General features: G+C 42.5%; 2 protein-coding genes across 2 annotated transcripts; both read right to left on the bottom strand.

The window, feature by feature from the left end:
* Positions 1–4: 4 nt before the first annotated feature.
* Positions 5–18,143, bottom strand: LOC133128298 (collagen alpha-1(XII) chain-like). The gene is made up of 24 exons (XM_061241684.1): positions 18,037–18,143; positions 17,825–17,928; positions 15,971–16,120; positions 15,768–15,887; positions 15,428–15,592; positions 14,983–15,129; positions 13,962–14,101; positions 11,937–12,066; positions 11,129–11,278; positions 10,916–11,035; positions 10,576–10,740; positions 10,131–10,277; positions 8,013–8,162; positions 7,800–7,919; positions 7,460–7,624; positions 7,015–7,161; positions 4,895–5,044; positions 4,682–4,801; positions 4,342–4,506; positions 3,897–4,043; positions 2,895–3,034; positions 1,615–1,744; positions 867–1,012; positions 5–370 (listed from the first exon to the last, which is right to left on the bottom strand). The coding sequence occupies exons 1-24, from the start codon at positions 18,141–18,143 to the stop codon at positions 209–211; spliced, it is 3,387 nt and encodes a 1,128-aa protein (XP_061097668.1). The 3' UTR covers positions 5–208.
* Positions 18,102–27,900, bottom strand: LOC133127971 (collagen alpha-1(XII) chain-like). Its single transcript, XM_061241126.1, has 5 exons — positions 27,812–27,900; positions 25,523–25,755; positions 24,594–24,838; positions 18,589–18,835; positions 18,102–18,230 (listed from the first exon to the last, which is right to left on the bottom strand). Exons 2-5 carry the CDS (start codon positions 25,642–25,644, stop codon positions 18,209–18,211), a joined length of 636 nt encoding a protein of 211 aa, XP_061097110.1. The 5' UTR covers positions 25,645–25,755; positions 27,812–27,900; the 3' UTR covers positions 18,102–18,208.
* Positions 27,901–27,989: the final 89 nt, after the last annotated feature.

The raw sequence follows: 27,989 nt of genomic DNA, 5'->3' as shown, positions 1-27,989 counted from the left end.
CAAAAACATTTACAGTTTTAGTGAGAGTCATTAAAAATAATGGTCTTCTTTCTTCACAGAAATCTGAATTGCCTTAGAAGCAGTACATGTAAATTGAAGCTTGACTGCGCAAATACCAGCTTTGTGCTGGGAGCATTGAAGGGTGATATGCTGCAGGAAATTGCATTGAGCTTTGTGGATCAATAGCGACTCCTTTGATTGGGTTGCACTACACTGTGTTAAAACCGGGCATTAATTTTGTCCAGCTTTGATTGATGACTGTGGGGTCGCTGGCCTCTTCTCCGTGGAGGGCGATGAGGGAGAGACTGTACAATGTGTTGGGGAACAGATGTTCCAGCTGGACCTCGGTCACTCCTCCCCCGACTCGCACCTGCAGGGGGGGTTAACGGCCCAGTCGTTAAGCGGTTAAGATATAACTCACCCAGAATGCAACCTGAAAACTTGGTCTGTAGTATAAAGCAGCAATCCCCAGGCTTAAATTATGGCCACAAGCGCCTTTGCATGACTATCCGGATGACCCCTGCAGCGCAAACCTCCCCTAGAGTGAAATGCATCTGTTCACATATTATACTCGGCACATATCATCTTTAACTACGAGAGACGAGACCAGCTAAAAAAAAAAAACACAGAGCCAATACGAGCTAATCCTTTTCATTGCCTGCAGCGCACAAGTAGACCTTGTGTGAACACCACTATAAAGCAGACGCCCATTCCAAACTGTTTGGGCCCCAAGTTTATTGAAAAAAAGCTATATTTCATGCTTTGGTGCTCGCATCAACGGAGGTCCTGCTGAAGGCACTCCCGAAAGGTGGAAGCGGGTTAACCAGCGTGGCGGTCATAAAACAAGCGGTCTCAGTCAGCCTCACCTCCTTCTCCTCTGAGGGAACAGTGGCGTTGACTGCACGGTAAAGCAGCTGGTAGCCGGTGGCCCCTGCAGCAGCATCCCATCTGACCTTCATGGTGGTGGTGGTTTCATCAAACACCCTCAGGTTCCTCGCACTGGGGACTGGCACTGCAGGGTGGGTAAGTCAGACATGGAGGAACATGGAGAAACTGTGCTCATCCTACTGTCAATGACCCAGATAAGGGTCACCGTAATTACAGGGCAGCCAAGCGCCAGCCCGCATCATACCATCGCACGCATTCACATATGCAAAGGCACACACACACACACAGAAACACTTTCTCTCTTGTCTATTGCAGCAACTTAATACACAAAATATACTACAGAACAGGTATTAGCCTGGGTGTCTGGATGCGTCTACTGCTATGCAAAATTATTTGTTTAACTTAACAATGAATAGGCCAGTAACCTTTTCCAGGACAAGACCAGAACATGTAAGCAAGTGTTAATAATGTCATTAAATGTACCTAAAACTGAGCCTTCCAAATAATTTTCCTTCTGGACATTATTTGGATAATTTGAACATTATTTTTTGATGAGTCAAAGGTTGAGATGTGCTTGCACGACTGTGACTTTTGTAGAAAGATTTAAACCCAAATACATCTGAGGAATAGACTCAGTAAAGTGATTTCAACGATGACTTCTACAAAATGAAAAGAGTCTGAAAGAAAATGGCAAGAAAATGAAAGAGTAAATAGACTCATACTCACAGGTGGTTTCTGTGCCTTTCAATGGCTCACTGCTCACATCCCCAGAGACGGCGAAAACTTTGACAATGTACTCGGTCAGAGGATTCAGGTTATTGAGGACCGCAGTGGTCACTGTTTCATTGACAGACATCTGCAGAAAAAGGAAGTTTGGGTCCGGAATGATGTTTTCCTAACACCACCGTGCCAAAAATAACAAGGGATTACACTTCCACTAACCTGTGCCACCATTGGAACACATCGAAGTGGAAGTGGGCACAGAGAGTTGTATCTGTTTCTGGTTCTCTGGTACTTCTGGCCTTAATTATGTAATTGGCCCTACTATTTATGCTTTTCTGCATTTCTTGATGAGTGCATGAATGACAGACAAAGGCTCTTCTTCTGCTCATATATGGAACCTTTCACTGTGATCTAATCTACTGTAATGAGTAAACCTGTGTTGGTGAATACAGCCAATCGACTCATGTAGCCAGGGCAACAAAAACCCTGGCCCTCCAGGACAGGAATTACCCACCCCTGCATTGGCGTAATGCCAATCAAATTCCACATTCATTGGTGTTTTGCATCAATTATCAGTTATATAAGCTGTTTATCAGTTAAATGAACACGCTGTGCTCTGGAAATAGAGGTGCAGTTATAAGAAAACAAAGAAACACTTCAACCACACTCACTTGCTACCATCCCTTATGTACTGTCATAGCATGAATTAAAGCACAAATAAAATCAAGCTTTATTGTATGACTGCGCTTCCCATAAAGTGCTGACTGACGCTAGATATTTGGTAGACAAAGTAAAAACTCCTGTGTTCTGCCAACTAGATTCAGCAGGTCCGGCAGCAGTTAGAATAGGGGTGGAAAACAGCCAACTCCAGGCATCTGGAGAGAGGGGACCTGGGGTTGAACCTCAGACCGAGCTAAGTAACTCATGACAGGTGTGTCTAAATGAGACACAACGCCACAGATCTCAGGCATGGGAGATCAAACGAAACCAAAACCCGCCCCACCCGGACACAAAGTTTGTTAGGAGAGGGGCAGCTGATAACAACTGCCCGAAGTAGTATATCAGACAGTCGACTATGGATGTGTCACGGATCTGAAGCCGAACACAATCTCAAAGCGGGCATACATCTGGTCAAGGGCATTCCAAACCCTGGCAAAATGAAGCCTGTCAACTTTCACATCGGTGTTCAATGGGGTTCCAGAATCCTGGGAAGTTCGAATCAAAGCAAACAGTCAATCGCTTTTTTTTTGCTTTCGAAGTGAAAATTGCAATGGCTAGCTCACCTCATGAGTAGGCCCCCCGGCCGCGATCATGTACTCCAGCCGGTACGTCTCCACGGACCCTGCTGGTGCAGTCCAGGTGGCGCGGAAGGAGCGGTGGGTCATCTCTGAGGTCTCCAAGTTGGTGGGTGGCTCCGGGCCATCTTGGGTGAGAGCACACGGTATGTGAGTTTGACCCCTGACTCCGGGGCCACACATAGCGCCCCTGTTTATTGACTAGAGCTCCGTAGTCAGAGGGGTCTTAAAGGTGCAATAGCTAAGATTTTTGTGTGAAAACATTGTCACAAGACCACTGTAAATCCCTTCCGTCAATGTCAACACGTTCACAGAAAAGGCGAAGGGATAAACAGTGCTGTGGTTTGAGAGTGGTTCTTGCTGCAATTCCTCTCTTGGCTGTTAGGAGTCCGAAATGACCTCTTGTACCTTCAACTGAACTCAATTACACACATTATCCTAATTTCAAAATCATAAACAGTTCTTTTAAATTTGATTAAAAAAAGGAAAATGTTCAATCCAAAGGTTTCCATAATTTATCTTACTTACACAACACAATCTGTTTGGCTTTTAGATTTATTTCCACAGAAGTTGGCTAATCTTCCCGTTTTTTCTGTTGCGTTCTGTGCGAGCCAAATCACAAAGACATTAGCGGGTCTCAGCGACTCCGCTACTCCTGTTTATGAAGCGCAGAATTCAGTTCAGCACAATCTGTTCTGCCTCCTTAAAATAATGGCTGCAAGACGGGACCGCTTTTCTCACAGTACTCTTATACAGCAGTTATTGCTGCTGGCATTCAAGAGTGTCAGCTTGGCTTCATCACGTCCGTGTGTCTAGCTGCCAGGGCAGCATAAATATTTTAGATAAATGGGTTTCTATGACAGTGGTGCTGCCAATATCATGATGATCTTGTGAAATGTTTCTTTGTCCCTCAGAATGGAGATTCTTATAGAGTATGGGAGAAAGAGGGACAGTGAGACAGAGAGGTGGGGTTTGCTGAGGCAGCTTTACCTGAACTTTTGACACTGTTACACAGGTTGCCGGTGAGTCCGTCAACAATGTCCTGCAGGAAGGAAAAGTCTTCCACATTGTACATGTGGATATCATCAGGGTCTGAGGCAATGGACCTCAATTCATCTTCATCCGCATTTTTGACACCTAAACAGAGAACATTCTCTTTTCAGTTCTTCTTACCGAGCCGAAGTGCAACACAGCCAATAATGCCTTTACACTCATTTGAGACCCATTTGCCCATGGACACAGTCAAACACGTAGAGTATTTTTCCATTCCAAAGCTCATCACTGAAACTAAGGGGAAAAAATGAATATAATATTCTTCTAACCGCTTCTAACAGTGTCCCTCAAGCAGTGTATCAACCTGAGGACACAGGGAACTTATATTCAATTGAAAAGCAATGGAACTCTTGAGCACTAATGGTTCAAAATCATTACCCACCGATTGCATACAGCTCAATTCCCTCATTCCGCAGGTTTTCAGAGTTTTTGATAATTTCGTCTTGAGATTTGCCATCAGTGATAAGCACACCAATCTTTTTAGAGTCAGGTCGCAGTCCCACATTGGGTCTGAAGTTGTTCTGGAGGATGTAGTTCAAAGCAAGGCCTGTGAAAATAAGCAAGAATACATTGTCTCTGTAAATCATAGACACTGGAAATACATGCAATTTATATCCAGAAAACCAATTTTGTATAGCTTTATATTTACATATTCCCCACCACTTCCCCCCAAGGTGAATACAACCACTCAGGAAATGTATAAAGTGGACATGATAGAATACCTGTCATTGTGTTGCCTCCTTTATATGGCAGGTTGGCCACAGCATCCAACAATTCCTTACGGGTTTTGTAAGCATTCAGGTGCCACTCGGTCTTGGGGTCACCGCTGTACTGAGCCAAGCCTGCAATGTCAATCGGAGTCACAGTAAACACACATGACTTCACCATTTACTGAAATAAAACACTCCTTTAACTGTAGCAAATAGAACACTGACCGATTTGAACCAGGTTCGGGCCAATATTGAAGACGCCCACCATGCGACCAATGAACGTGCGGATGGTCTGGAAGTTCTGACGCCCGATGCTCCACGAGCCATCCACGAGCAGGATAATGTCTGCTTTGGCACTGGTCTTACATTTGATCTCTGTAGGACCACAGAACAGTTAGTTAGAGTCAGAAAAACAACTACAACCAGGTGACTACATCCAGCCCTCTGGGCACTATTCAAGCTAATTTGCCAAATTACTAATTACTAATTACAAATTTCATGACTAAATGAAATAAAAAGACAGAAAAAGAAAAAAGTTGTAAGGATGAGCAATGAAGGAGAAGAAACTGAGGTAAATGATGTCAAGCAACCAAAAACACGGAACATTTCTTCATACATTTTCACAAACAATCACTACAAGACGTACAAAAATAAAATTTATTTTTTTCTTTTGACAAGTTGTCGATACATTTATCGTTTTTGTTACAATTTCGAAGACATTCACAGAGTAAACTCCATCCCAGGTTCGTCAATTTCTTCCTGACCCATTCCCCAGGAGGTAATTCACAAGCACTTCTGGCCTGAGGCTTGAAGAAGATTCTAGAACTGTTATGGAACTCATCCCATAGAACAGCAAAAGACACTCTCTTCACACATGATATACAAGAGGCTCATTTGTGAGAATTATTGCACATTCCTCATCTGTACAGTGATCACTTCTGCAGGCACCTGCAAGTGAAGAGAGGATTTCTCCTCCACTGTGTAAAAGCATAGACGCACACTTTAGACATTACACAATCTCCTCCAGTCTCAGCAATTGAAAAAATTTAAGAATATGATTAAACCTGATGTCCAATAAATTATGACCAATAGTTATTTAAGGGTATCACAGTCGCAGAAAAAGCTTCAGTAAAATAACAGATTTTTTTACTGAAGTGAAAGCCTTTTAATAATAAATAAATAAATAAATAAATAAATAATACTGCATCCATCATATTACTGTGTAGTACTTGACTTGGACTTCTGGAAACATGCAATTATATGTCAGTCCAAAGTGTGATTTAGTTCAGTCCAATGCCCTCCAAAAAACTGCAGCAAGGAAAAGGCCACAACCAAGGAATGTGATTGTCTTGAGGGGAACAGACAGAGAAAATGAGGCCCTCCTTTTTGTAATTAAAAGTTAAGTGTTTGAGCGTTACTTCACTGTTGTCTTCGCTTTGTTCCTACACCTCTGGGATGTTAAGGCCCTGCTGGCCGGCACTATCACTCGATCTGCTACTGATTACACAAAGAATTTCTGCCCAAGGTCACCAAGGTCTCTGGAGGCTTCTTTGAAAAGCATAACATTTTCCTTGCCTCATACAATCCATGGTTGCCCAGTGTTGTAGACTTTTCTGGGTAGTCAAACATGTGTCATTGCAAACAGATCATTATTATTCTTTCCATTCTGCCTTCTGCTGAGAAAAAAGCCAACCCTCTGTGTCAAGAAACCGTGAAACTTTCAGACCAGAAAAGCCGAGCTGGTGGAATATTAAAATATTACTTTGTGACTGTACAATCAGGTTTCAGGGTAGTGTACAAAGATTTTTAATGGCTATTAATAACAGAAGAAAGAAAAGGAAGACAAAAATACTACGGGGCAGACTACATGTTGCATTGTCAGTGAAAGTAAATTCCGATATTCATTTTCATATTTCATTTAACGTTTTCCTGAATATAATGAACATTATGTTGATTTTACTTAAGTTGTAGAGGATTTATATGCAGAGAACTTAGGTAGATGAGCTTTACATTGTTTGTAGCACACTATTTTTCTTCAAGTACATCCTGTCGGTTTTGAAGGGGGAAGCCGGGATGTTCTACCTGGCAGATTGATGGGTGGGGGCTCAGGTGCGTCAGAGAGGGTAGTCTTCTCCTCTCCAGCCAATGACATGCTGTGTCTTCCATAAAACATTCAAAACACATTCAAAGAGTACTTTGTGCCAGCTCTGACCCAACAAGACACCACACGGAAAATATGAGTCACAGGTTGTTTTTCTTTGTCCCTCAGAATGGAGATTCTTATAGAGTATGGGAGAAAGAGGGACAGTGAGACAGAGAGGTGGGGTTTGCTGAGGCAGCTTTACCTGAACCTTTGACACTGTTACACAGGTTGTCGGTGAGTCCGTCCACAATGTTCTGCAGGAAGGAAAAGTCTTCCACATTGTACATGTGGATATCATCAGGGTCTGAGGCAATGGACCTCAATTCATCTTCATCCGCATGTTTGACACCTAAACAGAGAACATTCTCTTTTCAGTTCTTCTTAGCGAGCCGAAGTGCAACACAGCCAATAATGCCTTTACACTCATTTGAGACCCATTCGCCCATGGACACAGTCAAACACGTAGAGTATTTTTCCATTCCAAAGTTCATCACTGAAACTAAGGGGAAAAAATTAATATAATAGTCTTCTAACCGCTTCCAACAGTGTCCCTCAAGCAGCGTGTCAACCTGAGGACACAGGGAACTTATATTCAATTGAAAAGCAATGGAACTCTTGAGCACTAATGGTTCAAAATCATTACCCACCGACTGCATACAGCTCAATTCCCTCCTTCCGCAGGTTTTCAGAGTTTTTGATAATTTCGTCTTGAGATTTGCCATCAGTGATAAGCACACCAATCTTTTTAGAGTCAGGTCGCAGTCCCACATTGGGTCTGAAGTTGTTCTGGAGGATGTAGTTCAAAGCAAGGCCTGTGAAAATAAGCAAGAATACATTGTCTCTGTAAATCATAGACACTGGAAATACATGCAATTTATATCCAGAAAACCAATTTTGTATAGCTTTATATTTACATATTCCCCACCACTTCCCCCCAAGGTGAATACAACCACTCAGGAAATGTATAAAGTGGACATGATAGAATACCTGTCATTGTGTTGCCTCCTTTATATGGCAGGTTGGCCACAGCATCCAACAATTCCTTACAGCTTTTGTAAGCATTCAGGTGCCACTCGGTCTTGGGGTCACCGCTGTACTGAGCCAAGCCTGCAATGTCAATCGGAGTCACAGTAAACACACATGACTTCACCATTTACTGAAATAAAACACTCCTTTAACTGTAGCAAACAGAACACTGACCGATCTGAACCAGGTTCGGGCCAATATTGAAGACGCCCACCATGCGACCAATGAACGCGCGGATGGTCTGGAAGTTCTGACGCCCGATGCTCCATGAGCCATCAACTAGCAGGATAATGTCTGCTTTGGCACTGGTCTTACATTTGATCTCTGTAGGACCACAGGACAGTTAGAGTTAGTTAGAGTCAGAAAAACAACTACAACCAGGTGACTACATCCAGCCCTCTGGGCACGATTCAAGCTAAATTGCCAAATTACTTCGGTCAGAAATGAAATAAAAAGACAAAGAAAAAGAAAAAAGTTGTAAGGATGAGCAATGAAGGAGAAGAAACTGAGGAAAATGATGTCAAGCAACCAAAAACACGGAACATTTCTTCATACATTTTCACAAACAATCACTACAAGACGTACAAAACTAAATTTTATTTTTTTCTTTTGACAAGTTGTCGATACATTTATCGTTTTTGTTACAATTTCGAAGACATTCACAGAGTAAACTCCATCCCAGGTTTGTCAATTTCTTCCTGACCCATTCCCCAGGAGGTAATTCACAAGCACTTCTGGCCTGAGGCTTGAAGAAGATTCTAGAACTGTTATGGAACTCATCCCACAGAACAGCAAAAGACACTCTCTTCACACATGATATACAAGAGGCTCATTTGTGAGAATTATTGCACATTCCTCATCTGTACAGTGATCACTTCTGCAGGCACCTGCAGGTGAAGAGAGGATTTCTCCTCCACTGTGTAAAAGCATAGATGCACACTTTAGACATTACACAATCTCCTCCGGTCTCAGCAATTGAAAAAATGTAAGAATATGAATAAACCTGATGTCCAATAAATTATGACCAATAGTTATTTAAGGCTATCACAGTCACAGAAAAAACTTCAGTAAAATAACAGATTTTTTAATTTATTTTTTATTTTACTGAAGTGAAAGCCTTTTAATAATAAATAAATAAATAAATAATAGTGCATACATCATATTACTGTGTAGTACTTGACTTGGACTTCTGGAAACATGCAATTATATGTCAGTCCAAAGTGTGATTTAGTTCAGTCCAATGCCCTCCAAAAAACTGCAGCAAGGAAAAGGCCACAACCAAGGAATGTGATTGTCTTGAGGGGAACAGACAGAGAAAATGAGGCCCTCCTTTTTGTAATTAAAAGTTAAGTGTTTGAGCGTTACTTCACTGTTGTCTTCGCTTTGTTCCTACACCTCTGGGATGTTAAGGCCCTGCTGGCCGGCACTATCACTCGATCTGCTACTGATTACACAAAGAATTTCTGCCCAAGGTCACCAAGGTCTCTGGAGGCTTCTATGAAAAGCATAACATTTTCCTTGCCTCATACAATCCATGGTTGCCCAGTGTTGTAGACTTTTCTGGGTAGTCAAACATGTGTCATTGCAAACAGATCATTATTATTCTTTCCATTCTGCCTTCTGCTGAGAAAAAAGCCAACCCTCTGTGTCAAGAAACCGTGAAACTTTCAGACCAGAAAAGCCGAGCTGGTGGAATATTAAAATATTACTTTGTGACTGTACAATCAGGTTTCAGGGTAGTGTACAAAGATTTTTAATGGCTATTAATAACAGAAGAAAGAAAAGGAAGACAAAAATACTACGGGGCAGACTACATGTTGCATTGTCAGTGAAAGCAAATTCCGATATTCATTTTCATATTTCATTTAACGTTTTCCTGAATATAATGAACATTATGTTGATTTTACTTAAGTTGTAGAGGATTTATATGCAGAGAACTTAGGTAGATGAGCTTTACATTGTTTGTAGCACACTATTTTTCTTCAAGTACATCCTGTCGGTTTTGAAGGGGGAAGCCGGGATGTTCTACCTGGCAGATTGATGGGTGGGGGCTCAGGTGCGTCAGAGAGGGTAGTCTTCTCCTCTCCAGCCAATGACATGCTGTGTCTTCCATAAAACATTCAAAACACATTCAAAGAGTACTTTGTGCCAGCTCTGACCCAACAAGACACCACACGGAAAATATGAGTCACAGGTTGTTTTTCTTTGTCCCTCAGAATGGAGATTCTTATAGAGTATGGGAGAAAGAGGGACAGTGAGACAGAGAGGTGGGGTTTGCTGAGGCAGCTTTACCTGAACCTTTGACACTGTTACACAGGTTGTCGGTGAGTCCGTCCACAATGTCCTGCAGGAAGGAAAAGTCTTCCACATTGTACATGTGGATATCATCAGGGTCTGAGGCAATGGACCTCAATTCATCTTCATCCGCATTTTTGACACCTAAACAGAGAACATTCTCTTTTCAGTTCTTCTTACCCAGCCGAAGTGCAACATAGCCAATATTACCTTTACACTCATTTGAGACCCATTCGCCCATGGACACAGTCAAACACGTAGAGTATTTTTCCATTCCAAAGTTCATCACTGAAACTAAGGGGAAAAAATGAATATAATAGTCTTTTAACTGCTTCCAACAGTGTCCCTCAAGCAGCGTGTCAACCTGAGGACACAGGGAACTTATATTCAATTGAAAAGCAATGGAACTCTTAAGCACTAATGGTTCAAAATCATTACCCACCGACTGCATACAGCTCAATTCCCTCCTTCCGCAGGTTTTCAGAGTTTTTGATAATTCTGTCTTGAGATTTGCCATCAGTGATAAGCACACCAATCTTTTTAGAGTCAGGTCGCAGTCCCACATTGGGTCTGAAGTTGTTCTGAAGGATGTAGTTCAAAGCAAGGCCTGTGAAAATAAGCAAGAATACATTGTCTCTGTAAATCATAGACACTGGAAATACATGCAATTTATATCCAGAAAACCAATTTTGTATAGCTTTATATTTACATATTCCCCACCACTTCCCCCCAAGGTGAATACAACCACTCAGGAAATGTATAAAGTGGACATGATAGAATACCTGTCATTGTGTTGCCTCCTTTATATGGCAGGTTGGCCACAGCATCCAACAATTCCTTACGGGTTTTGTAAGCATTCAGGTGCCACTCGGTCTTGGGGTCACCGCTGTACTGAGCCAAGCCTGCAATGTCAATTGGAGTCACGGTAAACACACATGACTTCACCATTTACTGAAATAAAACACTCCTTTAACTGTAGCAAACAGAACACTGACCGATCTGAACCAGGTTCGGGCCAATATTGAAGACGCCCACCATGTGACCAATGAACGCGCGGATGGTCTGGAAGTTCAGACGCCCGATGCTCGACGAGCCATCCACTAGCAGGATAATGTCTGCTTTGGCACTGGTCTTACATTTGATTTCTGTTGGACCACAGGACAGTTAGAGTTAGTTAGAGTCAGAAAAACAACTACAACCAGGTGACTACATCCAGCCCTCTGGGCACGATTCAAGCTAATTTGCCAAATTACTTCGGTCAGAAATGAAATAAAAAGACATAGAAAAAGAAAAAAGTTGAAAGGATGAGCAATAAAGGAGAAGAAACTGAGGTAAATGCTGTCAAGCAACCAAAAACACGGAACATTTCTTTGTACATTTTCACGAACAATCACTACAAGACGTACAAAAATAAATTTTATTTATAAATTTTCTTTTGACAAGTTGTCGATACATTTATCGTTTTTGTTACAATTTTCAAAGATTACACAAAGAAATTCTTTGTGTAATCAGTAGCAGATCGAGTGATAGTGCCGGCCAGCAGGGCCTTAACATCCCAGAGTATTCAAAGAGTACTTTGTGCCAGCTCTGACCCAACAAGACAACACATGGAAAATATGAGTCAGAGGTTGAGATGTGCTTGCACGACTGTGACTTTTGTAGAAAGATTTAAACCCAAATACTTGGTCTGAGGAGTAGACTCAGTAAAGTGATTTCAACGATGACTTCTACAAAATGAAAAGAGTCTGAAAGAAAATGGGAAGAAAAGGAAAGAAAATGAAAGATAGTAAATAGTAAACTCACGGGTGGTTTCTGTGCCTTTCAATGGCTCACTGCTCACATTCCCAGAGACGGCGAAAACTTTGACAATGTACTCGGTCAGAGGATTCAGGTTATTGAGGACCGCAGTGGTCACTGTTCCATTGACAGACATCTACAGAAAAACAGAGGAAGTTAAGTTTGGGCCCGGAAAGATGTTTTCCTAACACCGCCGTGCCAAAGATAACAAGGGATTACACTTCCACTAACCTGTGCCACCATTGGAACACATCGAAGTGGAAGTGGGCACAGAGAGTTGTATCTGTTTCTGGTTCTCTGGTACTTCTGGCCTTAATTATGTAATTGGCCCTACCATTTATGCTTTTCTGCATTTCTTGATGAGTGCATGAATGACAGACAAAGGCTCTTCTTCTGCTCATATATGGAACCTTTCACTGTGATCTAATCTACTGTAATGAGTGAACCCGTGTTGGTGTGATGGAGGGGCTGGGCAGAGAACCAGAAGCGACCGAAGGTGAAACCCTCCTAAACAAACACACGGGCGTGCTCGTCACTAAATACCCAGAGGTAACAGGAATTGAGGGATACGCAGACACTAGAAGGACTTTCTCCTTTGTTTGATTATTATTTTAAGGAAACAGAAAAGAAGCCAAAAACGGCTAAGCGAAAATAAAACTACCCTTTTAAAAACAGGGCGAATGACCCAACCAAAAGCAGTGCCAAACAATTATGCACCGGCAGTCACAGACCGAGGAGATAAAATAAAAATACAACCTAGTGATATAAAATTAGGCAAGAAAATAAAACCTCGAGTCGTAGCTCTGGACCAAAACACAAACCAAAATATATACCGGAGGACAACGTCAAAAAAACCAAAAACCCTTGAGGAAGATGTCAGCGAAATAAACACCAGCTGAACACCTTCCTTACCTTCTCTGAATTACTCTCTAGTTCTAAAGACTAGAGACCACACACTAGCACGATACCTGACTCTCAGTGGCAGAGTCTACCTGTGCGTTACCGGCTTAGTGCAATCGCGAACGGTTGAACACCAAAGCACTGAAGGATAGTCAGTGCCGGTCTTAAATACCCTTAAGGGAGGTAATTCCCCTGGCGCTAACAAGGAACAGGTGGTCACAGTGGGAATAACCTCCCACCATGACAGTTAATACAGCCAATCAACTCATGTAGCCAGGGCAACAAAAACCCTGGCCCTCCAGGACAGGAATTACCCACCCCTGCATTGGCGTAATGCCAATCAAATTCCACATTCATTGGTGCTTTGCATCAATTATCAGTTATATAAGCTGTTTATCAGTTAAATGAACACGCTGTGCTCTGGAAATAGTTAATGTAGAGGTGCAGTTATACGAAAACAAAGAAACACTTCAACCACACTCACTTGCTACTATCCCTTATGTACTGTCATAGCATGAATTAAAGCACAAATAAAATCAAGCTTTATTGTATGACTGCGCTTCCCATAAAGTGCTGACTGACGCTAGATATTTGGTAGACAAAGTAAAAACTCCTGTGTTCTGCCAACTAGATTCAGCAGGTCCGGCAGCAGTTAGAATAGGGGTGGAAAACAGCCAACTCCAGGCATCTGGAGAGAGGGGACCTGGGGTTGAACCTCAGACCGAGCTAAGTAACTCATGACAGGTGTGTCTAAATGAGACACAACGCCACAGATCTCAGGCATGGGAGATCAAACGAAACCAAAACCCGCCCCACCCAGACACAAAGTTTGTTAGGAAAGTTTGTTAGCACCTGATAACAACTGCCCGAAATAGTATATCAGACACTCGACTATGTGTTCGGTTTCAGATCCGTGACACATCCAGTCACAAAGTGGGCGTACATCTGGTCGAGGGCATTCCAAACCCTCGCCTGTCAACTTTTATATCGATGGGCAACGGGGTTTCAGAATCCTGGGAAGTTTGAATCAAAGCAGTCAAACGCTTTTTTCAAAGTTTGAGCTGAACTGCCAGAGGTAACGACAGGGGCAGGTTCGCAGCTGGAGGGGTGAAAAGTGCGGTGCTAGCTCACCTCATGAGTAGGCCCCCCGACCGCGATCATGTACTCCAGCCGGTACTTCTCCACGGACCCTGCTGGTGCAGTCCAGGTGGCGCGGAAGGAGCGGTGGGTCACCTCAGAGGTCTCCAAGTTGGTGGGTGGCTCCGGGCCACCTTGGGTGAGAGCACACGGTATGTGAGTTTGACCCCTGACTCCGGGGCCACACATAGCGCCCCTGTTTATTGACTAGAGCTTCGTAGCCAGCGGGGTCTTCAAGGTGCAATAGGTAAGATTTTTGTGTGAAAACATTGTCACAAGACCATTGTAAATCCCTTCCGTCAATGTCAACACGTTCACAGAAAAGGGGAAGGGATAAACAGTGCAGTGGTTTGAGGGTGTTTCTTGCTGCAATTCCTCCCTTGGCTGTTAGGAGTCCGAAATGACCTCTTGTACCTTCAACTGAACTCAATTACACACATTATCCTAATTTCAAAATCATAAACAGTTCTTTTAAATTTGATTAAAAAAGGAAAATGTTCAATCCAAAGGTTTCCATAATTTATCATTTATTTTTCCTTTTTAACAATGCAACTTACACAACACAATCTGTTAGGCTTTTAGATTTATTTCCACAGAAGTTAATCTTCCCGTTTTTTCTGTTGCGTTCTGTGTGAGCCAAATCACAAAGACATTAGCGGGTCTCAGCGACTCTGCTACTCCTGTTTATGAAGCGCAGAATTCAGTTCAGCACAATCTGTTCTGCCTCCTTAAAATAATGGCTGCAAGACAGGACCGCTTTTCTCACAGTATTCTTATACAGCAGTTATTGCTGCTGGCATTCAAGAATGTCAGCTTGGCTTCATCACATCCGTGTGTCTAGCTGCCAGGGCAGCATAAATATTTTAGATAAATGGGTTTCTATGACAGTGGTGCTGCCAATATCATGATGATCTTGTGACATTTTTCTTTGTCCCTCAGAATGGAGATTCTTATAGCGTAGAGGAGAAAGAGGGACAGTGAGACAGAGAGGTGGGGTTTGCTGAGGCAGCTTTACCTGAACCTTTGACACTGTTACACAGGTTGTCGGTGAGTCCGTCCACAATGTCCTGCAGGAAGGAAAAGTCTTCCACATTGTACATGTGGATATCATCAGGGTCTGAGGCAATGGACCTCAATTCATCTTCATCCGCATTTTTGACACCTAAACAGAGAACATTCTCTTTTCAGTTCTTCTTACCTAGCCGAAGTGCAACATAGCCAATAATACCTTTACACTCATTTATGACCCATTCGCCCATGGACACAGTCAAACACGTAGAGTATTTTTCCATTCCAAAGTTCATCACTGAAACTAAGGGGAAAAAATTAATATAATAGTCTTCTAACCGCTTCCAACAGTGTCCCTCAAGCAGTGTATCAACCTGAGGACACAGGGAACTTATATTCAATTGAAAAGCAATGGAACTCTTGAGCACTAATGGTTCAAAATCATTACCCACCGACTGCATACAGCTCAATTCCCTCCTTCCGCAGGTTTTCAGAGTTTTTGATAATTTCGTCTTGAGATTTGCCATCAGTGATAAGCACACCAATCTTTTTAGAGTCAGGTCGCAGTCCCACATTGGGTCTGAAGTTGTTCTGGAGGATGTAGTTCAAAGCAAGGCCTGTGAAAATAAGCAAGAATACATTGTCTCTGTAAATCATAGACACTGGAAATACATGCAATTTATATCCAGAAAACCAATTTTGTATAGCTTTATATTTACATATTCCCCACCACTTCCCCCCAAGGTGAATACAACCACTCAGGAAATGTATAAAGTGGACATGATAGAATACCTGTCATTGTGTTGCCTCCTTTATATGGCAGGTTGGCCACAGCATCCAACAATTCCTTACGGGTTTTGTAAGCATTCAGATGCCATTCGGTCTTGGGGTCACCGCTGTACTGAGCCAAGCCTGCAATGTCACGGTAAACACACATGACTTCACCATTAACTGAAATAAAACACTCCTTTAACTGTAGCAAACAGAACACTGACCGATCTGAACCAGGTTCGGGCCAATATTGAAGACGCCCACCATGCGACCAATGAACGCACGGATGGTCTGGAAGTTCTGACGCCCGATGCTCCATGAGCCATCCACTAGCAGAATAATGTCTGCTTTGGCACTGGTCTTACATTTGATCTCTGTAGGACCACAGGACAGTTAGAGTTAGAGTTTGAGTCAGAAAAACAACTACACCCAGGTGACTACATCCAGTCCTCTGAGCACGATTCAAGCTAATTTGCCAAATTACTTCGGTGAGAAATTAAATAAAAAGACAGAAAGAAAATAAAGTTGTAAAGGATGAGCAATGAAGGAGAAGAAACTGAGGAAAATGATGTCAAGCAACCAAAAACACGGAACAGTTCTTCATACATTTTCACAAACAATCACTACAAGACGTACAAAAATACATTTTATTTTTTTCTTTTGACAAGTTGTTGATACATTTATCGTTTTTGTTACAATTTCGAAGACATTCACAAAGTAAACTTCATCCCATGTTTCTCAATTTCTTCCCGACCCATTCCTCCAGGAGGTAATTCACCAGCATTTCTGGCTTGAGGCTTGGAGAAGATTCTGGAACTATTATGGAACTCATCCCACAGAACAGCAAAAGACACTCTCTTGACACATGATATACGAGAGGCTCATTTGTGAGAATTATTGCAGATTCCTCATCTGTACAGTGATCACTTCTGCAGGCACCTGCAGGTGAAGAGAGGATTTCTCCTCCACTGTGTAAAAGCATAGATGCACACTTTAGACATTACACAATCTCCTCCGGTCTCAGCAATTGAAAAAATGTAAGAATATGAATAAACCTGATGTCCAATAAATTATGACCAATAGTTATTTAAGGCTATCACAGTCACAGAAAAAACTTCAGTAAAATAACAGATTTTTTTACATTTTTATTTCATTTTACTAATAAAATTTGAATAATAAATGAATTAAAAAAAATACTGCATACATCATATTACTGTGTAGTACTTGACTTGAACTTCTGGAAACATGCAATTACATGCCAGTCCAAAGTGTGATTTAGTTCAGTCCAATTCCCTCCAAAAAACTGCAGCAAGGAAAAGGCCACAACCAAGGAATGCGATTTTCTTGAGGGGAACAGACAGAGAAAATGAGGCCCTCCTTTTTGTAATTAAAAAGTTAAGTGTTTGAGCATTACTTCACTGTCGTCTTCGCTTTGTTCCTACACCTCTGGGATGTTAAGGCCCTGCTGGCCGGCACTATAACTCGATCTGCTACTGATTACACAAAGAATTTCTGCCCAAGGTCACCAAGGTCTCTGGAGGCTTCTTTGAAAAGCATAACATTTTCCTTGTCTCATACAATCCATGGTTGCCCAGTGTTGTAGACTTTTCTGGGTAGTCAAACATGTGTAATTGCAAACAGATCATTATTATTCTTTCCATTCTGCCTTATGCTGAGAAAAAAATCAACCCTCTGTGTCAAGAAACCGTGAAACTTTCAGACCAGAAAAGCCGAGCTGGTGGAATATTAAAATATTACTTTGTGACAGTACAATCAGGTTTGAGGGTAGTGTACAGATCTTTTTAATGGCTATTAATAACAGAAGAAAGAAAAGGAAGACAAAAATATTACGGGGCAGAGTACATGTTGCATTGTCAGTGAAAGTAAATTCCGATATTCATTTTCATATTTCATTTCACGTTTTACTGAATATAATGAACATTATTTTGATTTTACTTAAGTTGTAGAGGATTTATATGCAGATAACTTATGTAGATGAGCTTTACATTGTTTGTAGCACACAATTTTTCTTCAAGTGCATTCTGTCGGTTTTGAAGGGGGACGCCGGGATGTTTTACCTGGCAGATTGATGGGTGGGGGCTCAGGTGCGTCAGAGAGGGTGGTCTTCTCCTCTCCAGCCAGTGGCATTCCAAACACATTCACAGAGAGCTTTGTGCCAGCTCTGACCCAACAAGACAACACATGGAAAATATGAGTCAAGAAAGAAAAATAAAATGTTTATGTATTTGGCCACAGGGATCACATTTTAAACCTATGAATGCCTTTATACCTGAGCTCTTCCAGAACCACTGTGTTGTCATATGGTCCAACGAGCAGCTCGCCAAGGTCTACATCGTTCTCGCTGGGGTCAAACGTCACTTTTTTACCCTCGCACATCCCCTGGGGCGGGGTCCCAGCTAACCCGAAAACTGGTGTTTGTTGGCTCTGAAGTCTGGAGGTTTCTAGGACCCTTGAAAGGTGAAACTAAAGGGAAAGAAAACAAACAAGAAGAAACTGTTATTCACAAAGCACAGGAGGCAACACAAAAATATGAATCGGAAGAATTTTAATTGAAACAGACTTTCTCAGAGCGGAAATTTTGATTCGTGACTGAGGAAAAGGATCAGTTTCACCATCACTGGCTCCTTAAAACGTTACATTAATGAGCATCAACCCCAAGCAATATCATTGGGTAATCGAAGGAGTCTTGTGCAGCTACAATGAAGCGCATGAAGTGCTGTTGCCATCCTTGCCAACCCCCCAATTCCACAATGCAGCAGCAGAGTTCCTTCTCTCATGTGGTGAATTATAGACCAACGTAAGTGTCATTCCTACTCCTTGCCTTGCTTTTCCTTCTCCTCGCTTGTAGATCGGGTGCACCGTGATGTCGTAAGCGGTCAAGGGCTGCAGCTTTTTCAGGACCGTGGAGGTGGTGTTTCCCGGCACCTTGGCCGCCAGCTGTTTCCCTCCCATCTTGGGTCGGTACGTCACCCGGTAGCTCACCACTTTGCCCGGCGCTGGCTGCCATGTTACCTTCATGCTCCTCTCTGTCTCCTCAGACTCAGCCAAAGTTTTGGCACCCGCCAGAGCTGAGAACACGAAGGAGAACGAGAAAGACTCTGGATTAGATAAACTAGATAATCATCTAGACTGTAGGCCTAAAGTGTGGCCATGATGTGTCTTACTGCATTACGGAATGTCTTTGATTAAAAAACAGCTTTACACTTCTAAAAAACTTTTACAAATCCAATTCTAAGAAAGTTTTTGTGCAATAAATTTAAATATAAGCTGTCTGAAAGCTTCTGATTCCAAGAAATATCCAGACAACTGGCTCTCAATGTAAAAAAAAACCCATAAATTTCTAGTCTTCCAGTGATATGCTGATCAATCCAAATAGATCCAGAATGTTACCAAGATTCAGTCGATCTCACTGTATGTACAGAGTGAGATGGCAAAACCGATGGTGCTTAAAGATTGTTTTCCGTTAAAAATGTACTTGACTTGAGCGCCAGAATGAATAAACAGGGCTGAGGCACACGTTTCTCCATTAATGTATTTAGTCTCCCAAAACCCCCCTCCTCCCAATAATGGACAACAGACGGTACCGATTACGTCATGTGGTGCACACATGCATCGTTTAAAGCGGTGCCAGCACTGCGGTGTCTTTCAGCAAGATCAGGTGAAAAGCAAAGCAAGAACAATGACGTTATCTCTGCAAGCACATTTTCCACAGAAAGCCCGACAGATAATCTTGAAAAATCCTCAGTTCCAGAATACTGGTCTGGATGAACATAATGTGGAAAAACAGGTCGGGACTGGGTCACCTCATAGAATTATAGCTTCATGTTCTTCTGATTGGTTTTGAGTGATTTAGGTGCCTTGCTAAATCTCGTTGCTCATTGTTAAATCCTGCTACCAAAAAAGCGGTACCATCTCTTGGTTTAACTGTAACATAGAACTTCACTGACACTGACACTAAGACTCCTCAGGGCCTGGGCATAGGCCATTCCATAGAATCATCTTTCTGAAGACCTAATTAACCTCAGAACCACTAAGCTGTGAGAGTTATGGTCTGTGGTCATTACATGCAGATCTGTGTTGTGCTAATCAACTAGTGCCTTCAAGGCGAAAAAGACTAGAAAGTTTCCAAATGTTTTATATATTTAATGAAATAACTTCAGTTCCTCAGTGGCATTTTAATGAAAGGCCCATTTCTGACGTAGGCGTGCCGTTAAAATATTATAAAGCCAACAGTCTTTTTGTTTGTTAGGTCATTTTGTTTACGACTATCCAGGAAACCAGTGTTACCCCCACTGTGGCTAAAGTGTAATTGTTTTATAGATCTATGCAGGAGCCCACCTTCAAAACTATTCTGCAATGCAGGGGTAACACTGGAATAAGAGGCACCTGGCTGGTCATGAAGCTGGTCTAGCTGGTCAACCAGTTAGTGTTGGTAGCTTGTCTGAGCTGTTACATAGCTTGAGCTAGTCACAACATGTCAAGCTGGGAGCTGGTCTGGCCTGGTCAACCAGCTAAGCCATGTCAAGCTAGGAGATGGTCTGAACTGGTCAGCTACCAGCTGCTTCATAACCTTGAGACTTGAGCTGTTTCTTTCAGCAGGGAATACAACCAATGGGCCAACTATTTACCTGTTAGGCCTACCTCAATGAGTTCTCCCTCCTTACTATATGCTGTGTGAGTGAATGGATTTCTGCAATCCGTTCTGGCCCTGCCCCAATTGTGATACATACCTCTTTGGATGTACCTCTATGTCACATCATGTCAATCAAGATATTGAGTGAGAAAATTGTTGACCACAAGTTGGATAGCCACCTGTTATGGATCAATAGATCAAAGTTGTTCTATGTCACTGATGCGTCCTTGTGAATGCCATGCTCCATTTTGGGGGCACATTGCAGCTAACATTGAAAACAATAGTAAAATAGTAAAAGAAGACGACAGTGACAAAGAACACATGATAAAAATGTCCAAAATAAGTTGTTGGGCTGTGTGCACAGCCATGGTATTGAAAAACCCAGACTCAGACCCAGGTCCAATAGCTTTTGCTAATAATATAATGGAAACCCCGAAATACTGTACGTGCGATGAAAACTAGCCTGCTGCTGAATGCAATGTTTTACAACTATACAATACATGTATAGTTTAAGACTTTGGGCTCTCCGTAGGCGCACCACAGTGACATCTCGGAAGCAATGAAACTGATGTTTATTTTTCCAGCTAGCTAGAAATATAAGAGCATGCTACCCGACCAGTAGAATCTAGTTAATTTTACCTCACTGTATCTCGCCAGCCTGATTCTGGGTAGCAATGTAACATAATCTGTCAACATTTTAGTTACTTTTTTGTAATATATGAAAAACTATGTCATATTTTTAACTTCATACAGCTAATTTTGTTGTCGGTTCACTGGGCCGACAGCAGCTCAGGAGGTAAGGAGGTTGTCTGGCAGTCGGAGGGTTGCCCGTTCGACCCCCTGTCTTGGGCAAGACACCTAACCCCAAAATGCTCCAAATGAGCTGACTGGTAACTTGCATGGCAGCCTATCACTGTATGAGTGAATGAGAGGCATCAATTGTAAAGCACTTTTTTGTAGGTAAGCTGGGGAAGTCCCCTTAACTGCTTGGAAGGCTAGCACCAATGTTTTGAATTTGATGCGAGCCATGACAGGCAGCCAGTGGAGGGAAGTAAGCAGGGGGGTGACGTGTGAGTATTCCCACTGGCTTCAGCAGAAATATTTTCCTTTGTAGCCCCTGGGATCATGACGTAGGTGGAAAATGTGTTGCTCTGATCTATACTACATGGAACACTGCCAGCACCTGATTGGTCACATAATTATTTATGCAAATGAGATGAACACACTCCACCCAGAAACAATTTTTCAAAATTGTGCAGTAGGCGGACACAGGCTGAAATAGTGCTTTTGTAGTTTGAGCCATGGGTTCCTTTGGAGGATTTCCCATACTTTTTTCCCATAAGGATTTTGATTTATGCTGAATATATGGTCGGTGGTTAACATACTCTTAAAGAGAGTTTCAGGTTTGGTCTATGACATAAGTTACATCCCTTAATATTGCAAACGTGCGTTTCAAAGCCGTTATGTGTGTTAAGAAGGTAAGTTGCGAACAAGTTGCTATATAGAGACTACAACGATAATGTTGCTTGGTATGGAACTTGAGACTGTTGTTGTAGTTTCATTGTAGAAACTGCAACTTAACATAACAACATAGTAATACATGGATTAGACATTAACGGCTGCAATCTAACTTGTAGAACAAAATGTGAAACACCCTTAAGTGTACATTAACCACAGACCTTATATTCAGCAGAAATCGAAATCACTTTGGGAAAAAAGCGTGGGAAGTGGGAACCCATGGTGGAAGAAACTTTTGGGTTGGCCTACAAAAATATGGCATCACTGCAATACTCTATTACTCTAATAATTCAGAAAAACTGAATACAAAATCATGTAAAGATAGCCTTGCTTAGTTTGTTTACATATTTCTGTGTGCAGCACAAGACTGACAAACACATTGATTCCTGCGTCCTTTAATTTCCTATTTTGCCTTGAGATCATTTTTTTCTCACAAGCTGGTTTCTCAAAGTATAGGGTCCACAAAGTGTTCAGTGAAACCTTGTGGTCTAAAAAAGTACAGTACAGTGGCACAAATGACATCAGCATTCTAGTTGCAGCCTAAGAGTCAGCCGAGTATTCTCCATGTGGGAGTCAACTCCAGGATCCTGACTCAGCTGTCCAGGCAGAAAAATGTCCAGTCAGTTCAGGGGACTGAGTTAATGAATGGTGAAATCAGCCTCACCGCCATGGGAAAGAAGGCCACTGGAAAATGTCATGGTCTTTGGGCTTTTTACATACGAATGAATGAAACCAATTCAGCATTAAAGAGGCGTTTTTTTAGAAAGACGACAGGAGATATACCAGGTTCAGGTTCAGTTGTGCTAACAGAACAAGGTTACAAAGATGGTTGGAAATGTCTTAATTTTCAGGAAGCATTGCTACAGTGTCATTCATGCATGGAATAGCTTCCATCCATCCATCCATTATCTTAACCCGCTTATCCTGAACAGGGTCGCAGGGGGGCTGGAGCCCATCCCAGCATACATTGGGCGAAAGGCAGGAATACACCCTGGACAGGTCACCAGTCCATCACAGGGCACACACACCATTCACTCACACACTCACACACTCACACACCCATGGGCAATTTAGACTCTCCAATCAGCCTAACCTGCATGTCTTTGGACTGTGGGAGGAAACCGGAGTACCCGGAGGAAACCCACACAGACACGGGGAGAACATGCAAACTCCGCACAGAGAGGGCCCCGGCCGACGGGGATTTGAACCCAGGACCTCCTTGCGGTGAGGCGGCAGTGCTACCCACTGCACCATCCGTGCCGCCATGGAATAGCTTGAATAGCCAAATGATTAGACCTGCAGTCAGAATCTGATTCCACAAGTATAGATAATAGGCACAGGATAAATATAGACACATAAATGAACAAACAATAATTTGCCAGTGCTATGCACTCAGAAACCCTTAGTTGTTGAACATTTTTCCGACTTAATAAGCAGCCAAATATTACCTGCCATTTTCTTTGTACATATCACTTATTTGGACACAATGGCAGCCCTTGGCACAAGTAACTTTAACCTCACCTCGCTTAACCTCATTTCACAGTGCTGCTCTTCCAAGCCTCACCCATGTACAGCCAGATAATAGCAGTGATTAACCATTTTTAATCAGGGCAAACATGACTTGTCAAGCTAGTGTTGCCTCTTCAACAAAACCACTTTCAGCTGGGTTTAAGTACCTGTATCTGATAGCACAGTTTAGTGACCTTTGAGTTAGCTGACAAGCCGCGGAGGATTTGTTCCTGGGTATTTTATTAAAGGATACGGTAGTAGGCAACCTTAACCAAAATGCTTTCCACTCCCCATGACCCACTAGAGTCAGTTCTAACCGTTAAAAGAGCTATAAGAGAAACAGATGTCTTCTCTAACCGTTTGTTATTTCTGTCTTCCTACAGGTCAGCCCTTTCAAACTGCCTTGGAGACAAGCAACACATAACACTTTAAAAAGAGAAGTTGTAGCCGCGGTCGCGCAACAGGCTAAGACGCAGCAGACTTGCAGTTGGAGTTTGCTGCAGTTGCACACCGGGGACCGGGGTTCGATTCTCGCTCCAGCCAAAAAGCCAAGTTTGACCGGCTCACGTGGGGCAGCAATAATTGGCTCGCTGCTCCAGAGGGAGGGACTTGGCAGGGTTATTAGATCGCCGCACAATAAGCACCTCGGGCGCCTCGGAATCACGGCAACGGGCACGAGACGAGACGGCTTGAAGAAGGCGTGTTGCTCTCATTCGGGCCGCCGAGGGACGGGGTACGGGCGGTACATCTAATACGACTACCTCCAATTGAATCAGACGAGGTACAATTGGCTACCAAATTGGGAGAAAAAGGGAAAAATCTGGAAAAAATTTATTTAAAAAAAGAGAAGTTTCTCACAAGTATACTTTAAAGTACATTAATACTGTGTAGTTAAGAATGACAGCTGGCGAGCGTTCAAGAGCAGTGTGTGGGACTGTCATTGGCATTGCGATTCTTGAGCCAGGAAAAAAGTGACACTATTAATCTACGTGTCCATTTCACTGTCTCTAAATTACTATTCACCATGTTACTATGATGATACTGGGGAGTGAAAATAACAGGATACAGAATCTATACCATAAGAGGGAGAGAATGAGAGTAGTCAGCCTTGTAAAAAGAGATCTCTCGCCTCATATTGACTTTTTATATTTGAAATGAATACCTACCCTCGAGAGTGGTCCCTCGTCCGATCAGCGGGTCACTGAGGCCGGTGGAGTAGCGGGCGGTGACAGACAGGTTGTACTCGGTGGCGACTGCAGGTTCTTCAGCAGTGCAGCCGGGGTGTTTCCCTTCACAGAGATCTCCTTCCTCTCTCCTCCCACCACAGGCTGATAGGCCACACGGTACTGCAGCACGTTGCCTGGCACCGGATCCCAGGTCAGCCGCATGCTGGACATGGTCTCGTCGCGGACTTGCAGGTTAGTCGGAGGCGAGCGAATTGGAAGGCACAGACAGAACACAATTCAAGGTTGTACCCTGCTGAAAAAAAAAACAGCTCTGCTCTTGACCAGCTCCATACCGAACATGGTTTGACCAGCACAATCTATGTTTTGAAACAGTTGCCAGATGGTCATTTCAAGCTGGTCATAGCTGGATTTTACTCCAGGGTACTACTCAGGTAATCAGAGTTGATGTTATGGAGTTTCTCCAACAACTAAACAGATCCTACCAAATCTCACAAATTTGAATATTAAGGCCTGCATTCTATCAACATCTGTTCTTAATTTTGAATGACAAAAAAAAATGTTTATCATGCACTGCTTGGTGAGTTAAGAAAATGTTTTGCCAACTGTGTCTTTGGGGCATAACAATGATTGAATACAAAGTCAAAATGTTAATATTGCTTCACAGGTGGTCACACGTTGAAAAATAGACCCACTACAACACAAAGCACAGATATTGTCTTATCATGCTAATATTCATCACTTATCATGCTAATATTATCATTTCCTTCCCCTTTGATGTAAGCATTATAACTTCAGAAACTAATATCAGAATTACTCAAATCAAACAGATGGCCTTGTCTACACTGCATGGAAAACCACGAGACATGGACAGAGATCAATTTTAAGTCATTAATTAATTTGATGCACACCGAAATACACACTCGAGACCATGATCTTCAGCTTCCTGTCTTGCAGGAAACACATGGAAAAACAAACACCCACCCCCCAGGCACTGAAATGGACACATATTCTCCATTTGGGTCTTCTGCATTTTTGAACTGCACCAAGTAGGACAGAACGTTCGTGCTGTTTGAGAGCCAGCTGGCCCGGAAACTTCTGGATATCACCTCTGAGAACGTCAGCGACCTTGGTGGAAATAAACCTAAGAAGGGAGACACATCATCTCATTATAATATTTACTTAATTTTTTACTGTAGTCTTTTGCATGGAAATTGCAAAATGAAATTATATAATGCACAATTGAAGTTTGACTGAGTTACGCAACACATTGGTAGCACCGAATACCTTTAGGACTCGTAATGTAGATTGACTCATGTTTGGCTTACTATTTCCCCTCAGTTTGGTTCTGAGAAAACTAGGCATGGCATGTGTGTAACACATTGTGGCCCAAAAGCAAAAGCAGCTTGTGGATACTGAGAGAGGATGGTGACCTCGGCCTGATTTAAATTCCTTGGTCATGACAAAAGCGTAGTTTGAGAGACTGACAGTTTTGTCAAGCCCCAAGCCATGAAAAAGCTATAGGTAGGTGTAGCTTTCAACTGGAGCAAAGGTCACAGGACTGTAGGCTGGTGTGGCTTGAGAATTTGTGGAATAATTCAGGTCAAAAGAACAGCTAAGCTCTCGTTGCTATAGTGTTTATAAACAGTTATCAATAACAGATTATGTAACCAGTCCTGAGGGTTCCAAGCACATGTTTCTTTGAGACATTATCCATCCATCCATCCATTATCTTAACCCGCTTATCCTGAACAGGGTCGCAGGGGGGCTGGAGCCTATCCCAGCATACATTGGGCGAAAGGCAGGAATACACCCTGGACAGGTCGCCAGTCCATCGCAGGGCACACACACCATTCACTCACACACTCATACCTATGGGCAATTTAGACTCTCCAATCAGCCTAACCTGCATGTCTTTGGACTGTGGGAGGAAACCGGAGTACCCGGAGGAAACCCACGCAGACACGGGGAGAACATGCAAACTCCGCACAGAGAGGCCCCGGCCGACGGGGATTCGAACCCAGGACCTCCTTGCTGTGAGGCGGCAGTGCTACCCACTGCACCATCCGTGCCGCCTGAGACATTATCATTAAGCTAATAAAGATAAATTTACAAATCCAAATAATGACGTTTGACAGCTGACTAATGCCATGATGAAATATAGGAAAAGGGCAGTCCTTCTTTCCTGAAACTTTCTGGTTGGAACTTATGTGCTCAGACTTCTGTCATTGTTAAAGCTATTTAAGCATGTACAGTATGACATGCACCTATGGATATTGAGTAAAACATATTCTGACAACATCCTTACGTTAGGAATGCATACGTTACATATGACAAGTGAATAATGAATAATAGTGCACTTGGATTTCTTAACAAGAATGCTGCCTGCCGCAAAACGAACGTTTAGTTACACAATTGTCACGGTATGGGAGCTATGATGGGAATCTTTGCAGGACGTTTAGTTAGAGAAGTACTTGCTGTATGTTCACATGGACAGCACAGATTGCCTGTGAGATCCTGATATAAAGTGCCTTCAGAGATGATTGAGCACATTAAAAAAAATACTAAGACAGGCTGTATAAAAAATACAGAAAATTGTGTTATTGATATATGGGGAAATTATATTATTTTTCTTCTTGCTAGGAGATGTTTTTTTTTTTTTTTTTTAAGTAATTGCACTCGCTGTTTCAGCCTGGCTCCACCATCTACACAATTTCTTAAAAATGCGTTCTGGGGTGGGCACAGTAGATGTGCCCATCTCATTTGCATAAGGTATTCTCTAACCAATCAGTAGCCGGCAGTGTTCCATTTCGTATTGATCTGTAACAGCTGGCAGGACTTTGAAAACCACTCTTTAACTTAAAGAGACAACAACAGAGGCTTTCAACAATTTTCCAATTGAATATCTGATTGACATATATATATATGACGTATGTACATATACGTATGATGTCACGATTCGGGCGGGGCCAAAGTGCACTGCAGATTGCTTTTTTCAAAATTTATGTGCAGCAGAACACACCAACCAGTTTTTGTAAGCCAAAATTATAATATTTCAGAAGTGTTGAAATAATGGCACGGATTAAAATATTTCACTAAGCGGTAGGCATACAAGCATGTTTTCAGCCAAAAACATCTCAACAACTGTTCTACATTCAACAAATGCTATCTATAGTGTCTTAAAATATCCCAGTACTTACTCCTTTTCTTAATATTTAGAAGTTCCTGCTCAATTCTCAGACAGATGGACTGCGTCAATTCCTTGGATATCCTCTGGAACGCGTCACAGTCCTCCACAGTGTAGACGTGGGTTTCCTTCGGCTCGCTAGCAATGTCCTCCAATTCCGAGCGAATGGCATCCTTGACACCCACAGCAAA

The sequence above is a fragment of the Conger conger genome, chromosome 5 (genome assembly GCF_963514075.1).
Source record: "Conger conger chromosome 5, fConCon1.1, whole genome shotgun sequence".
Classification (NCBI taxonomy): domain Eukaryota; kingdom Metazoa; phylum Chordata; class Actinopteri; order Anguilliformes; family Congridae; genus Conger; species Conger conger.
The sequence above is the reverse complement of the archived record's forward strand: the minus strand, read 5'-3'. Positions and strand labels throughout refer to the sequence as shown.

Coding starts and splice junctions, on each gene's coding strand:
- LOC133128298 (XM_061241684.1), bottom strand. CDS start 18,143: ATGTGCGAGGGTAAAAAAGTGACGTTTGACCCCAGCGAGAACGATGTA. Junction 7,920..8,012: donor CCCGAACCTGGTTCAGATCG/GTCAGTGTTCTG, acceptor TTGACATTGCAG/GCTTGGCTCAGTACAGCGGT. Junction 4,802..4,894: donor CCCGAACCTGGTTCAAATCG/GTCAGTGTTCTA, acceptor TTGACATTGCAG/GCTTGGCTCAGTACAGCGGT.
- LOC133127971 (XM_061241126.1), bottom strand. CDS start 25,644: ATGCAGAAGACCCAAATGGAGAATATGTGTCCATTTCAGTGCCTGGGG. Junction 24,839..25,522: donor GGTCTCGAGTGTGTATTTCG/GTGTGCATCAAA, acceptor CTAACCTGCAAG/TCCGCGACGAGACCATGTCC. Junction 18,231..18,588: donor CGAGGAGAAGGAAAAGCAAG/GCAAGGAGTAGG, acceptor CTTTCCCTTTAG/TTTCACCTTTCAAGGGTCCT.